The 17,905-nt window shown below is 33.5% G+C and overlaps 1 protein-coding gene across 1 annotated transcript in view; it reads right to left on the reverse strand.

Annotated features, from left to right (window-relative positions):
• The window catches only part of LOC106463903 (gamma-aminobutyric acid receptor subunit gamma-3-like), a 74,421-nt gene that overhangs the window by 15,015 nt on the left and 41,501 nt on the right, over window positions 1–17,905 (reverse strand). The window contains exon 10 of the mRNA XM_013923986.2: window positions 17,475–17,527. Coding sequence (XP_013779440.1) covers window positions 17,475–17,527 — 53 coding nt within the window. The remainder of the gene's footprint in view (window positions 1–17,474; window positions 17,528–17,905) is intronic.

The raw sequence follows: 17,905 nt of genomic DNA on the forward strand, positions 1-17,905 counted from the left end.
CAAGGGCAGAGCTAGGTATGCAATCTGCCGCTTAAAATATTAAGTCAAATTGTACAACTACCTAATTTTTATCCCCACACCACACAATTCAACAAGAAAATATACTCTCTATAACCAGACCAGAGTTATTTTTATATAACTAACGAGTCTATTTCTATCGATGAGCAATAAATATTAACCGCAAATCAATTGTGAACTTTTAAGACTATTTACAGTAGTAGATTACAAAATAAAAAGCTCTAAGATTTGTAGAGGCGATTTTGTTACTTTACGTAGGCCTAATGCCAAACCAGTTGTGACAATAAAACGTTTTTCGTTTACAAATATTAAATATTTTTATAATTTCTCGAAATTTTACTCGATTGCTTCAATCTAAGAGGATCTACGAATATTATAAAGCCTAATAAGGTTACGCCTATGGTAACTGCGTATAACGTAAAGTGTAATATGTCGTAGGTAACTACGTTGTTTCCTGTTTATCATTATATAGTTGTTTTACTATATAAATATGTGATATTTTCTGTGATCAGCGAACAAACAAACAAAAATTACAAATTTCTTAAGTTTGTTTATTTGAATTAAGCACAGAGCTACACAATGAGCTATCTGTACTCTGCCCACGACAAATATCGAAACCCTGTTTATAGCGTTGTAAGTCAGCAGATGTACTGCTATGCCACTGGAGGGATTTTTAAGAGTGGTGTTTACAAGTATGCACAATCTAAAAATACATCGATCACGTAGCTTCCGAAACGCTCTATTCTGCCAACTAGACGCTACCCTATGCTGGAGAAATGTACTTAAGTTTAAGATCTGTGCTTACAGCTATTTTCTCAAGTGAACAACAGAGATGTTTGAATTAACAATTATCTTAAAACAATACAAAAAGATTTTTCGTTTCTCTAATGATTTTTGCTGAAGAAGGTAAATCCTGATTGGTATTAGTAGAAACTTTCTATTCAGTTGGTTACAGTGTTTAGAAATTATTTGATCCAATTAATATGTCGACCTATATCCCTCTCTTCACTCATAAATAATTTTCTTATAATATTAAGATCAATTAATAAACTAAAGGAAATATAATAATTATTTACAACAATTCCAACGTTTTAAAGACAAACATTGTAGATGTGAGATTTTCTAGAAATATTGTCAATGATAATACTAGTATTATTCTATAAAAGACATATGCATAAGCAATGTAAAAATCAAAATGGCATAAGTTATGGATATGAATTATACAATAGTACAGTAAAGTAATATATATTTCAAAAAGAAGAATGAGAATCATATGGAAAACGGTACTATTTATATTAAAGCTTTCTCCAATTGAAACAAATTATAACTAATGCATGATAATTTATTAAACCTTTCAGCATCTTATACTCTCTTACTAATCGAAGTAGATTGAAGCTTCTGAATAAATTAATTAAGTTGATATCGGAAAGACATCCAACAGGAATAGAAATTATACTTTAATGTAATTCATTATTAGTACAGACTGTAGACTATGTGCTTATTGATTATATCTTTAAAGTGAAATAGTGTACGAGTTATTAAAAAGAAATCCGTTTAGACCTAAAGTTTGATAAACATTTTGGACTTGAGAGAAATAGATTAAAGGAGTAATTTCTGTGAAAGTATCAACTCTTGAAATTTACTCTAGTTTAAAAGCTTTATCCTCTTGAAACAAAACCTGGTCATGCCACTCGTAGATTTTGTAAACTTTGTTGTAATTACTCTACTTTAAAAGCTTTATCTTCTTGAAACGAAACCTGGTCATGCCACTCGTAGATTTTGTAAACTTTGTTGTAATTACTCTACTTTCCACTAATAAGTTATACTTCTGCATAAATTATTGTTAAAACATGACTATCCGACTGACTTTTTTACCCAACCTAACTTGCACGTTTCTTAACAACAAATTCCTCCCCTACCTACTTTACAAACTATCCCAAAATTCCCTTCTTCTAATATGTCTTCTTTTTAGGAGCTGGGAGACTTGAATAATTGAAATAACTTGATAACAAACTTAAACTATTAAATTTAACTCAGATTAATTTCTAGACCTACCAGTCGCTGTACTAAAAACATCTTTCATTACGAAGATCAAATATCAATACTCCTACATTCATGTTTCATGTATAAGTTCACATTTATGTTAGCAAAACAAAACACCACTTACAAACTGTGAACGTTGATAAGTATCCAGTAGGACCGGCCATCTGATACTCAAACCCAGTCACTCAGCTATCACAAATAGAAACCACAGGTTCCATCATTTCATATAACTATTTCGTCAAGTAACTTCAGGAACTTCAAACCTTGAACTTCTCATTAAAGAAAGCTTGCTCATAGCAACAAACAAACCGCCCGAGTATTAACGACTTTCAAACATCCTTAGACCTAAGATTAGTTTTGATAACTTTACTTAATACCCGCCCTTTTGTCCAAGTATAGTTTATATTTATGCCTTGATACCTTATGTAACATAAAACATGTAGTTCTGTTATTTCCGTTACATAATCTATAATCTGTATGCTCTTCCATTTGCCTTTTTAATAGAATGTCTCTATTATCTGGGTTACAAATGCTATTATAGTATTAATTAATTATGTTAAGTAAAATGCTAACGTTATTTTCAGATTTCGCTGAATATTATTAGATTTAGTTAGGGTATGATGCTATATTTTTATTTAGATATTAAACATGACTGTCCGGTTGGGTTTCTTTTCTGTATTTAAATGTATTTTTTTCATTTATTAAATAGTGATAATACTTTTAGTTTGTTCAGACTTCATAGAAACGACAATAAAGGAAATACAGTTTTTGAGTTCTTCCTTAATTTAGCCATGGTTTACATTAAACTGTTGTAAGTTATCGTAGACATAAGAGTATAGACTAAGAAACGAGTTTAATGAAAAGTAATGTCCAAAACAAACTACCAAATACATATACCTTCAGTACAGACCATCAAAACACTGTTGTGAACAATGAATAGTAATGTACGAAACAAACTATCAAATACATATATCTACAGTACAGACCATCAAAACACTGTTGTGAACAATGAATAGTAATGTTCTAAACAAACTACCAAATACATATACCTTCAGTACAGACCATCAAAACACTGTTGTGAACAATGAATAGTAATGTCCTAAACAAACTACCAAATACATATACCTTCAGTACAGACCATCAAAACACTGTTGTGAACAATGAATAGTAATGTACGAAACAAACTATCAAATACATATATCTACAGTACAGACCATCAAAGCACTGTTGTGAGCAATGAATAGTAATGTCCAAAACAAACTAGCAAATACATATATCTACAGTACAGACCATCAAAACACTGTTGTGAACAATGAATAGTAATGTCCAAAACAAACTATCAAATACATATATCTACAGTACAGACCATCAAAGCACTGTTGTGAGCAATGAATAGTAATGTACGAAACAATCTATCAAATACATATACCTCCAGTACAGACCATCAAAACACTGTTGTGAACAATGAAAAGTAATGTACGAAACAAACTATCAAATACATATACCTTCAGTACAGACCATCAAAACACTGTTGTGAGCAATGAATAGTAATGTCCTAAACAAACTACCAAATACATATACCTTCAGTACAGACCATCAAAACACTGTTGTGAACAATGAATAGTAATGTACGAAACAATCTATCAAATAGTACTGTAGATATATGAGACCATCAAAACACTGTTGTGAACAATGAATAGTAATGTACGAAACAAACTATCAAATATCTATCAAATACATATGTCTACAGTACAGACCCTCAAAACACTGTTGTGAACAATGAAAAGTAATGTTCTAAACAAACTATTAAATACATATCAGTGATATTTACATTAGTGAAATAAGGTGTTATTAGGTATTTAAAAACTTGCGAATATTCAAAATACTTACTTTTTCTTATTTGGATTGTGTGGCTTCACGATCTGAAACAAACTGACGAAAAATAGAAACCAGACAAAACAACTCAACTCAAGTCTTCTTTGAATCTTGCGAGTAGACATTACTTGATCACTTTTTGTTCACAGGACTCAACCTATCGATCCTGCGGTCACACCTAATTCCTCTTTTTACCCACACTATTGACAAGAAATATTTCATGAATATATTCACTTTTCTTTCGTTCACCGTATCCAGGATGTTCCTGTTACCACTTTGCTTCCTGCGACGACCACCGGAAATGAGAAGATGGTGGATTTATTGTGCCGCATTTTACATACTGTTAATGTAGTGCATTTGAAATTTAAGTAGAAAAACCAATGTAGGGGTATACGTCGTTTAGAAGGAGATGCTTTAGACACATCCAGGTCTCTTTGCGAAACCATTTCAAGTCAGGGACTTTATCAAATATTAAATATGCCAAGACACAGGTCGATATATTCTTAAAATTGTACAGGGGTGGATTTTTTTTAAACAATAAACTAGACATTTTCAAAATAAAAACATATACATATCTATATAGTTTTGTTTTTCTAATACTTACTTATTAACCTCAATGGTGAATTATAAACATTTAAGTTGTATTTTTATAAGTTCAGTATAGTCTAAAGACACTTTAAATATTACATACATATTGGTACAGTGTAAATCTAAGTATACGCATTCTACTAACGTCTTCAATATGGAACATACGATTCTATAGAAGGAAACTATGTAGTAGAAGTATTATTAATCACCAGAAAAAATAAAATATTTATGTACATCCTCCCGATTTCAACTTTTCTGCTTATTTATTTAGGATTGAAGCCACGTTGGGTTATTTGCTATGTGTACCTCGGGAAACAAATCCCTTGTTTTAGTCCGTAAATTTACCGTTTTTGTTAACTTTTCTGTTTAAAAAAACATTAATGTTCCCATACATTTTTCAGAAAGTGAAATAAATAAATTTCATTCTCAGTTAAATAAATTTATAGCCACAAGTATATAATATTTCAGAAAAATGTAACAAGTGTAACAGACACAGTAAATAAATTTGTTTGTTTGTTACAGAACTTTCACGTAAAACTATGCAAAGACCCGTCAGTGCATAGTTCTCCTTGTGATTTTATAACCTACAGGGAAGGAAACTCGTCGATAATACACCACTGTCAACTCTTTGTCTACTCTCGTCTGGCCGAACAGTAGGATTTGACCATCACTTCCTTGGTCTGCTATTGTCTGGCTGAACAGTAGGATTTGACCATCACTCGTAGTATATCCATGACCCATGTTTTTTGCTGTGTACCAAGAATTCTTACTTTTGCAGTCCGAGCATCCTAAGCCTCTAGAACGCCTCTGACTCTCGTTAAAATATGTCGATACTCCTACCATACTGTTGGTTAGAGCTCCTTACCCTTATTAGTCTCTCTCGAAAAAAAAGGTTATGATAACAGTAAATTATGATTTTATTCCTCTACTTTCAATCACTGTTTTTTATCTTAATTAATTATTTCAGATTATTTATTATAATAATTGTTCTACCTCAGATTTTGTAAAAAGGAAACGCTTTGTTTGTTATGAATTTCGCGCAAAGTTACACGAGAGCTATTTGCGCTAGCCGTCCCTAATTTAGCAGTAAAAGACTAGAGGAAAGGCAGATAGTCATCACCACCCACCGCCAACTCTTGGGCTACTCTATTACCAACAAATATAGGGATTGATCGCGACATTACAACACCCCCACGGCTGAAAGGGCGAGCATGTTTGGTAGGAGGGGGATTCGAACCCGCGACTCTCAAATTGCGAGTCGAGCGCCCTAACCATCTGTAAACGCCTTCGCTGAACTCTTTATGTGTGATCGAGTGTAAAATAGGTTTTTGTTCTCTGTTTCTAATTTCCGTACTTTTGAAAACTGTGTGCTTTATGTTGCTTCGCACCTTCTAGTTACGATAGCAAGCATATTTTTGTTTCGCGTTTTTAAATGCAAACACGTGGCTTTCGTTAGTTATAAGCAAAGGTACAAATACAGTTATTTCTATTAATACCTAACTAGGTGTCGAGAAGCGTGAACGTGTTGATCAAATCAGCTGTTATAACAAGTCTGTGTTTGTATTAACTTATAATATGCATGAGTGATTTAAAGATGAGGTCATAACATAGATGCACTTGAATTGCTTTTAGGCTCAGACATAACCATTCCTAATTTATAACTGTTGGGATAAGGGAGAGCAATCGCCCTCCCAGCCTAAGTGGCTTTCCTAACCGAATAGCGGAATCGAATGTTACAGTTGTAATGCTACAAACAAGTAACTCTGCAACGTTAGTTATGATTTATCACGAACATAGAAATTAGACTGTAATGGATGTATGATTTTTCAAAGCAGTTAAAACCACGTTTTTAGTCTTTTACCGTCACTACACACAGACGCAGAGACATACATATATATATATATATATACAGTACTGGCCAAAATGTTTGATGTTATTGTATACATGCATGGAGTAGTTATTAAATAAATGCCCAAGTAGTAACAGAGAAGGTAGAGTACGATCGGACACACATGTACAAGTTGTTATTCTGGTCTGTATAAGTTGGTTTGAGCATTTGTTCGTCAAAACACACATACCCACCTATTTTGTATAAAACGGTGTCTTTTCGTATAATCTTTTACGTAACAAGTCAATGCTTTGTTCAGACAATATCTCTGTACTTGGTGTAGAGTCATGACTCGTATTGTGCCAGAAGTTATAGGGCGTCAAATTATTCGACTACCCAGAATGGTAAGAAGCAAACGTATGTTGCCAGAACAGTAGGGTACCCCAGTGTACTGTATTCAGAATCCTGAAACATCATCGGACTACAGAAAATGTTGTTCCAGGGAAGTATAATGGTAGATGCCAAAAACTACTATCTGAGATGACTGTATTTGATCAGGTTATTAACACTTCAAGGTCCAAAGAAGTCTTGCAACACCTTACGACAGGAATGGCATGAACAAATTCATTCCATGGTATCCAAAAGAACACTGAATAGGAGACTGGTCAAACAAGGTTACTTTGCAAGAAGGGCTAGCTGAAAACCGATATTAACCAGAATTCATCGCCGTCACTATGTTACTTGGGCCAGATAGCATCCCAACTTACAGTTAGGACACTGGAGACTCTTTTCAGATGAACCCTGTTTCCGGCTTGTTAAAGCTGATGGTAGGATTCGTGTTCGTCATTTGCACGGAGAGCAAATGAGGGAAGACTGTATCTCCAACTGGGAACACACAGGAGGTGGTGCAGTACATGTTTGGGCAGCTATTAATCATGGTGAAAAACTGCTTTTCATATCCTCTAGGGAAACATAAAGGGCGCTTCCTACAGGTATCACATGGAGACGATATTTCTGCCATATGCTAGGGCAAGGTTTGGCAATAACTTTGTGTTCCAGAATAACAATGCCACTTCCCACAGTGTGCGTATTGTACAGGATTACCTCGACCAGGAGGACGTTACAAGATTACCATGGCCAGCAAAGTCTCAAGATTGTAATCCCATTGAGAATTGTTTGGCAGAATGTGAGCCGGAAAATTGCTATCCATGACCCTAAACCAGCTACCTTAGATGAATTGCAGCACCTTCTAGTGACAAGTTGGTATGAACTCACGGCGGATTACATCAACAATTTCATCGACAGCATGTCACTTGCCTTGCGGGGGTTATTAGAGCACGGGGAGGACCAACCAAGTACTGGATACTTAATATGAACTGATATAAGGTTACAGACGCTATTTATAATAATTTGATGTTATATTCTGTCATTATATACATTTTGGTAGGGTTTTGTTGTAATTGGTGAAATGCTGACTTACACATTTTTCCACAGGTGTCTGATAACATTGTTTGCTCTTCTAATAAATCGTCCATAGAACATGTCTCATTACACAAATTACATAAATAGATGTTAAATATCACATTTATTTCCCAGTTTGACAGTGCTAAGTATATTTGTATTCCATCTTAACAAAAATGATCCTATTTTTTTACAAAATATGCAAACATTTTGACCAAGACCGTATATATATACATATATATATTAACTAATATTTCCTTATATTCACTGGGCAAGATTGAATTAAAAGAAAAAAACTTTTTCTTATACTGGCGCTATTCCAAAGCTTTATCAGTGGCCAATAACATTAAAACATGCATCGTACAACGAAGAAGAGTCGACAGTTCATAAGTGTGGAAAGAAACAAATTAAGGTCCCTAAAGACACCAAACTTGTATAAAAAAATGTCCTTTCTAAAAATAGTTACTTATCCTTCAATAAAATTAATCTATGATTTCACTTAGCCGGCCGCCCCTTTTTTTCTGAGCAAAGATAACAAAATCTTAACTGTTTAGAGCCATCTGTGAATGAAAAAAAAAGGGATAAAAATATTGTGTAGCTATAGTATCGAGGCCGGGGTTTGGACCAGTTCCAACATGACGGTTCCTTAGCGGATATCCAGCCATTTGCAATGACATAAGATCTGCGTTCCTTGAAAATAAAATAAAAACTACTAATGCCTTATTTCATATAGATCCATTATGATGTTGGTATAAAATAAGGAATGGTGCAATCCGTTATATGATATATGACTTGGGAAGTACATTCCTTATTTTCTATCATTGCTAGACACACACATACTAAGCCAAGGCCACAGGAACTAATCATTAAAATCATATAATAATGCGTTTGATTAAAGAAAATCCACAATAGTCAAACGTACCAAAGGTTTTCAGACAGTGTAAAATAAACATCGCTATATACCTCCGAGATGGTTTAAGTACGAGGTTCTTACGTTGATAATGATGAAGATTCAGCGCAAAATGAGTCTAACAGACGGATATATTTAACTGGTAGTTTAATTTATCTTCAGAGAAGCCACTGAAAGCACTAAATTAAATCCCAAGAGAACTGCGTTAGTTCCAGAACAAAGTGTTTTTGTAACATGTTTAACTTGAATTAATTAAAAACCGTTTTAAAAAACATCGTGATGGAGAGTTGACAATTAAATACGAAGCTTGTTAACTGTGAAAATAATTTGAAAAACCCAAATTTTTTGTGAAATAAGACGCTTTGACCAACTGACTGAATATGCTGCTTACTTTATAGAAATAATATACGTACATATAAGTTAAACGACGTACGTGTAAATTAAATGTAGTTTGTAGGTTCTGTGGTTTCTGTACCATACTTTGAAGAAAGTTATAATTATCTAAGATGGTTATGGCATCTGCACCAATAATACCATGTTGATATATTTTGAGATTCTCACATTTGCATACATATATAAATCCGTATATTAAAATACAGAATTATTTGAATAACACAAAGCATGCTCTGCAAAACCTCAAGGAGTATAAAAAAAGAAAAAATTCAAATAGTTACATTATTAGTGCTTCATTATATCGAAGTATTAAAGCACCTTTTTAACTATAAATATTTAACACAAAGATGATTATGGGTTCCTTGCTCTGTGGAAAATTGATAGTTGAAGATTTAATAATACGCAAACTCAACTGCACGAGAAAAATTCAAAGGAGTCAGGAAACTGATAAAAAAAACTTCAGATCATCCAAAAGAGTAACCGAAGGATCCCAACGTCTACATGGCAAAATACCAAAAATCACGTTTTTAACATATGCACAATGAATCTAGTACATACAGCATATGATAAGTCTGTTGGGTTTATGCAGCAAGCTTTCAGTGATTGAATAAACTTCTGGAAAGACACAAATCGCACATCAGGAATGTGTCTTAACTCTTTATTTACACTTGAAACTTTGATTTTGATAACGGGAATTTCAAAACTGCTCGTAAATTTATGAAGTAATGAAAACCTCTTCACCAAGTTTTGAATCAGTGGCTGCAAGAAAATGAAATATTTTTTGTAAGATGTGGAAGACTGTGATGCGAGTTCAAAGATGCACTTTGTACAATTGGTGTGCAACGTACGTATGAGGAGTCTACCTGTTTTAATGTTTGTAAATATTAAGAGATCAATGTATCAATGTGATTACATTTAATGGGTCATGGTGGAGTTTTTGAATCAGCAGATCATCAGCTAGATAATATTCCCTGCCACTAAACATGTACGTTTCATACCCGATTTCTAAACAATAATACCAACGTCCTGGAATGATTAACTCAAAAACGAGATTTTAGCCCGATATTAACTTCATAAAATGGGCCGGCATGGCCAGGTGGATAAGGCGCTCGACTCGCAATCTGAGGGTCGCGGGTTCGAATCCCCGTCACACCAAACATGCTTGCCCTTTCAGCCGTGGGGGCGTTATAATGTGACGGTCAATCCCACTATTCGTTTGTAAAAGAGTAGCCCAAGAGTTGGCGGTGGGTGGTGATGACTAGCTGCCTTCCCTCTAGTCTTACACTGCTAAGATAGGGACGGCTAGCTCAGATAGCTTTCTTGTAGCTTTGCGCGAAATAAAAAAACAAAAAACAACTTCATAAAACACTCTCGAAAGTAAACGGAGGGCCAACCTTAAAACTCGCTAGGGATGGGGCACAACGTTAGAAAAAATTTGCACCAGACACCCATTTAAGAACATGCTAAGTAGAATCGAAGCCGTTATTTAGCCAGGAGCAATGTACACTTTATTATTGTTAGTTGCTTTACCTGAAGGACACTTTATCCTCTAATTACGCTAAACGGTCAAGTCACAAACCCCTATGATTTAGGCAACCAACGAACCAGCGAGAAGATGACCAGTTGGCAACACTCGCCAACTGAAGTGGCTACTCCGAACGGAATAGCGGGATTGACTGTAACAGTTATGATGCATTCAGCTATAAATGTAGGTTACATTTGTTAGTATTACGTTACGAACCCGAGCCCCTCTAATGGCCAGTCCGATATGATAACACTGTATTAAAACAATGATTAATAAAACCCCACAACCTATTACTGTATATCCAGGTACTTCCCTAAGGGTACCCTGGTGGCTCAGATTTAAGTCTGCGGGCATATAACGCTAAAAGTCAGGTTTCGATACTCGAGGTGGGCACAGCACATATAGCCTATTGTGCTTTACAATAACAAACTTCTATCAGGGCCATGTGCATTATATATATATATATATATGAATGTTTTATTATTATTATTATTTTGTAATTCGGTGAATGTTTTAATTTATTGTTTCTGCGAGTTTCAGACCTTCATCTCACGCATTGTGAAAAATCAAAAGTATTTTCATACCACCTTCAAAACAAATTTTATTTTGTCACAAAGTATGAAATAGCTCTTAACCTGAAAAACAACAACAACAAAATATGAAATAGCTCTTAATCTGCAAAACAACAACAAAATATGAAATAACTCTTAACATGAAAAAAAAACAACAACAACAAAATAACTCTTAACATGAAAAAAAACAACAACAACAAAATAACTCTTAACATGAAAAAAAACAACAAAATATGAAATAGCTTTTAACCTGAAAAACAACAACAACAAAATATGAAATAGCTCTTAACCTGCAAAACAACAACAACAAAATATGAAATAACTCTTAACATGAAAAAAACAAAAAACAACAAAATACGAAATAGCTCTTAACCTAAGCGACCATTGGTGTGTTGAGTGGGAAATTAAAATAAACTAACAAGAAACCCGCAGTTGATTTCATTGAATGTCAACACTAGAAACAGAGACCATGACAGAAACGTTACGTGGGACGTTTATAGCAAACTCAGAAACGTTTCTTTCTCGGTTGAGTGACGCCTTTAAGAAGTTCCTTGCCAACTCATTATAGGGTTACGAGTGTTCAGAATGGAAACTTTCCCCTTCAGTAGCTTAACAGAATTGGTTTAGTTTTACGACGATTTTTGAATGAGAAACAAACGAATGTTACTTACACTTTCTTTCAACTAAACAAGTTTTAAGTCTTTAAACTCAAAGGCTTCAAGAGCTTATACACACACATGTACACGTAGCATTTGGAGAGACAAAATGTACTTAAAACAGAAGCACGGAGTGCTTTTAAAATACACACGAAGCACTTTGTTTGCATGTATAACAATGTTACTAAGATTATTACAGAATTAGCTGTTGCTGTTGTTGTTTTAGCGAAAACTACACAATAGGCTATATGCGCTCTGTCCACCGCGGTGAATCAACTTCAGATTTTAGCGTTGTAAGTTCGTAAACTTACCGCTGACCCACAGAATGACTACAAAATTAAAAAGTCTCTGTACACAAAATAACGATTTTTAAAAGTCTATCAGATAACTAGAAAACGTATGTTCATGTCAGAACAATTCACAGTGATAATTCTCAACTACAATTATTTTTGATTTCTCATACCTAAACTTCTCTAGGTTGCTTAGACATACAATTGTATCATGAAAGTAAGATTGCATCACGGAGGCCGAAAACCAAATGTCAGTTAAAGTATTTCTTAGATCAGTTCTCCATCTTAACGTAACTATAATTAACGTGGTTTATTGTTCTAAAATAATTCATTCTACTTTGTAAGGACGTAAATTTAAAAATTTGTAAATGTACTACACGAAATTTAAAGTCGCAGTCAGTAATGACTCTCTTATTCCATAATTTAATTATAACACACCATCTTTCCTTCGTATATACCATAAACTAACGTTCTTTGTTATCCTAAACGTTCACGACAAATAATAACCAAAAGGGAGTGAGTATGTTGCTCTGTGTTTTTGAATTCTTAAACTGTAGTATTTTTGTTTTGCTTTTTATACGCAGTTAAAGCTATTCTGAGTTTTTCTTTATTGCATAACGTTTTTTTTATTTAAAATATTTCTAGAGTAGCCGAAGTTTCCAGTCCAGAAAAGATAAGCGTTTACCCAAAGCTAACATGAAAAATTATTGGACAAACGTGATCCGCTGTCTTCAACTCCATCAAGGAAAAAAAAAAATACTCAGTGACTAGAGGAGTCCCAGGAGTGAGAAAAGATTGTGAAAAATATTCTTATTTAACGTTACGATCGTAACTCGTGGGTCAGTACCAATTTAACGTTACGATCGTGCCTCGTGGGTCAGTACCATAACTCAAAAAACGGAAAAAAAAGACGTAGTCTGATTTAGAGAAAACCTGTGTTTGTTTCATTTCAAAGTTCGTTCCTGTCAATAATCCTAGACGTACGAAAACAGTCCACTGTTGTGATCTTATTGTGTTTGTTTTATGGGTCAACATCATTCATATAGATGGTTCAAAGTAGACTTTAGAACTTCGAAAACTGGTATACGTAAACATTGTTTGGGCTTTATATATACAATCTTTGTGAAAATCATACCTTTTAAAACCCTGTAAGAGAGAACAAGATATCGTGCTATATCAACTGAATAAGTTTATTTTCGAAAGTTTCAACTTTTGTAAGGTTCTGATTTATCAGATTTTAAATATAATTGCGGGAAATTCTTTATTTACAAGAGCTTACTGAATTATCCGCAACAGTGCACCGTTAAAGTAAGTAAAATAACTAGAATGTTGATGCTCTAGTTGAAGTAGAAACAAACAAAAGCTTTCAAGTGTAATCTGAAAATGAAAAACATAACACAGAAGAACCTTTTGTGGCGATTTTAAATTCCAGGGAAATAAACTATATATATACGTGAGTTGAATTGATCTTTCACGATGATATTTTTGCTTAAACATCAATTGTTTGAGTTAATACAGCTATTAGTCCGTACAATTTTCTTGTTTCAACAAGCTAGAAAAATGTGAGTGTTATATCGTTTACCACAAAAAAAGAAGAAAATTTCCAATGAACGCATTGTAATACTTTTTTATTTAAGTAGGAAAGACATTTAGCTATAAACCGAAACAAAAAATCATTTTATTTAAAAACATCTGTCCGGGATCAAGGCGCACCTATATGATTAGTTTAACATCCTACAAATAGACGTTCGGAAAGAAAACACCATAAATAGTTGTATATGAAAGCAAACATTATGCTTAATCTTGAATGATTTGCACACAAAAAAAATCTATAAACATCAGAATCACATGAGCACGCTTTATCAAAATTGTTACTCTTAGTCAAGGTGCAGGAAATGTCGAATTTTCATTCAAGGTACCGAGTTTTCAGGTTATCTTGATACATCATACAAAACATCTTGAGACAAGATTCCATGTAGTAGTTGTTCCGGTGGAAGTATGGTCCATGTTTTTTGTTGTTGTTTTTTTTCGTGTTGAACCATATATAAGTAGTTTGTTTTTTAATTAGAAAATACAGTACCTGATAACAATGATTTTCGTTGATGAGACAGATACATTTAAGATTTATATATTAATTAAAGTACAACATAAAATTGCCAAATTGAATTATTTAATACATTTTTAGCTTTACAAAATGAACGTACACATTTATATATATATATATATTGGAAATAGTGTAGCACAAGGCTGCTAAAATACCAAAATGTAAATTGTGTGGATATTAACTAATGACAAAAACCAAATCAGAATGTATTTGAAATTAGTCAGATGCTGACTTAAATAAAGGGAATCAGCCCCCACCCAAATACAAAATCTTGCGGATTTGCGACCGTCCAATAAACTGACGAACCAATTCATGATATTCCTAATAGTTTTGAAACAAGAGAAAAGCTACAGTATACAGCGTAACCTTGTTCAGAGTATATCCTAGTCAGGGATTCAGACTATAAAGAGTATTGAAAATGCATTCTTTATTATACAAACCTATTGGGAACACCAATAGCAACCGCTCCAGCTGTTCAACTCAGTAAAACTATTTCTGGAGCAATGTGATGGGGAATAACGTGGGTGCTATTTACATCATAACGATTATACAAACCTTTAGCTAAATCGCTAACTTACGAAACACGGAATACCGGTTTTGTATCAAAATCACTTTCGAATTACAATAACGGCAGATTTCTTTAAACATTTAACCCACCATGTAGATGAAGTTATTGATGTTGTTTTAAAAATTGCAAACTAGTGACATCTATAGTATCTTTCTAGAATGTCAGTTTGGTAGACAGCTATTTCACCTGCATTTAAACAAAGTTATTATGTTGCTTTCCTAATTCTTTCACAACTACATTCAACATATGATACGTACCCCTGATTGTATTGTTTTATACTTTAAAGCCATACTGAGCTTTTTAAATGTTAAAAAACAGCACAAAAATAACCATAACTCTAGAATAAATTTTAGTTTTACTAGCTGACGTTTCGTTACTAACTCTTACGTTCATATGTTATAATACCCAATGAAGTCTAGAAGCCGAAACGTCAGCTAATAATGAAAAAAAAAAATGTTTAGAGTTATAATTTGGTTTTATTGCGATTTGTTATAAGTCAGTTGCTTCACTCAACACTCAATTCCTTAATAAATGACGGAAGACGGGCATCCACCAGATACAACATTATTTAAATAACGGAAGACAAGCAACCACCAGATACAACATTATTTAAATAACGAAACACAAGAATCCACCAGATACAACGTTATTTAAATAACGAAACACAAGAATCCACCAGATACAACGTTATTTAAACAACGGAAGACAAGCATCCACCAGATACAACGTTATTTAAATAACAGAAGACAAGCATCCACCAGGTACAACGTTATTTAAATGACGGAAGACAAGCATCTACCAGATACAACGTTATTTTTCAATCTGTTTAGTAAGCCTTTTACGTGTGTAGCTGAACTACGAGATGTAATCCATTTCTCGTAGCCCATTTAACACTGTTTAATATCTATAAATGTGGACAGAATTACAGAACTTGTACAAATAAATATAGTTCGACCATGAATCACAAATGTAATATTTTCTTTGTCGTCTGTATACTAGACCCACAGTAGATGTTTTTGACTTTCAATTGTTTTATTTTATGAATATCAAGAGATGGGAGGGGTAGAAGCTGTTGAACGGGCCTTTAGTACTTTCACACTCCCAAGCTATAAATTCCAGTTGAGTAAAGTAACGCATAAACGAAAACATCTTTTTTTGGAGTAGTGTTAACAGGCTGAGAGTTGAGCGTCGACAGGCCCTATGTTCCGCTACTTAAGATGATGATTTTCAAACCTTTCAGTAGCTCTGTTTCATTTTACCAACTGTATTGTGATAAAGATATAGTCACATTCGTTTTCACGTCCTAGTAAATTAGTTTTATTATTTTTATATAGTGTAGCAAGAGCAAGCAGCCTTTTACAAATCACTTATAAAGAGTTATCACAGAAAACCATAAGTTGATAGTACTTGATTTCAGCTCGTGTCTTGAAATGTCACTTGATGGCAGCAGATTAAATTCGGAATAGATATCAGTTGTCTCCATTGCAGATATATGCTTCTCAAACACAAACTGTTGTTGATGATATTATAGTAGTATATGCAACGTGGTTTACAAGTTTATTATATTCTGTAGTATATATATATATATATATACACCAGCAGTTTGAATCAAGATAATTAATCTTCATTATGATCACTAAGGCGATGCTTCTGATAAAGGAACTTCCTAACGTCTATGTTCCAAACATATAGAACATTCATAGTTCAACTTGTTACAGACGCTTACCTAGAACTGTCACTAACTTGCACACCTGAATAAACCGTTCGCGTATCCTTGTTATCATATTATCTAGTGTACACTCTGATAGGCATATCATACAGATTAAAATATATATTAATATATCATATGCTTAATACTTGTCCTAAAACAACGAAGATCCTATACTGTGGGGGTGAAATATCAATACAGTAAATAAAATCAGAATTAATACAGATAAACAGGTCATTTGAATTTTATGGTTCTACTTGATCCTACTTCAACTTTATCTTGTATCTGATAGAATAGCGGAACTTATTATCCTAGAAACCGGATTTCGATACCCTTGTGGGCAGAGCACAGATAGTCCGTTGTGTAGTTTTGTGCTTAACTTCAAACAAACATAAACTGATAGAATAATACGGTAATACCCAGCTACCATCAATAGTAAAATAGCAAAGTTAGGCTTTGGTTGTTTGTTGCTGTTTTTTCTGTATATTTTGAAATATGCTATAAAACTAACAAAATCCCATTCCAATATATTTAATGTTTTAATATAAAACATTGAAAACTAAATTCACTCATTGTCAAATATTGAAAAATTAAAATGGATTTATGGAAGGTACATTATTCAACAACACAACGTACAGAGATCTCATAACTGTGTATTAATGTTAACACATCAGTTTAACCACAATAAGTTAAGATATAACTATAACATATCATACCAGTGAGTCTTGTTCGGTTAATTTATTCCTCTGCATTATTAACCGTTTCTATAATATATTGAATAGTATTTCTAATAATTACTAAAAATAGTTTCTCTCTAGTTTTTACTGGAAATTGTATTTTTAAAGATAAATAGATATGTGTTGTTTTTATGGAAATTTACGCATTTTATTTAAGTTATTTCTAATATTCTTATATTTTATCAACGTACTTATTACCTTGTGCAAGGAGCTTGACATGGCCTGGTGGTTAGGGCACTCGACTCGCAATCTGCGGATTAGAATCCTCATCACACCGAACATGCTCGCCCTTTCAGCCGTGGGGGCATTACAATGTGACGTTAGTAAATGATTAGCCCAAGAGTAAGCAGTGGGTGGTGTTCATTAGCCGCCTTTTCTCTAGTCTAATACTGCTAAAATAGGGACGGCTAGCGCAGACAGCCATCGTGTAGCTTTGCGCAAAATTCCAAACAAAACCATGTGCACGATTTATTAAACAACAATTGTATTTACGTTTGTGTTAAACAATATTTTACAATATTTTAATTGTTCAACAGCTGAATACGTTAAATAACAGAAAACATCTATTCGTGATATGTTTTAAATTAATTAACCCAAAAAAAAGGGTAAAATCACTTTAGAGTAATGAC

The sequence above is a fragment of the Limulus polyphemus genome, unplaced genomic scaffold, assembly GCF_000517525.1.
Source record: "Limulus polyphemus unplaced genomic scaffold, Limulus_polyphemus-2.1.2 Scaffold56, whole genome shotgun sequence".
Lineage (NCBI taxonomy): Eukaryota > Metazoa > Arthropoda > Merostomata > Xiphosura > Limulidae > Limulus > Limulus polyphemus.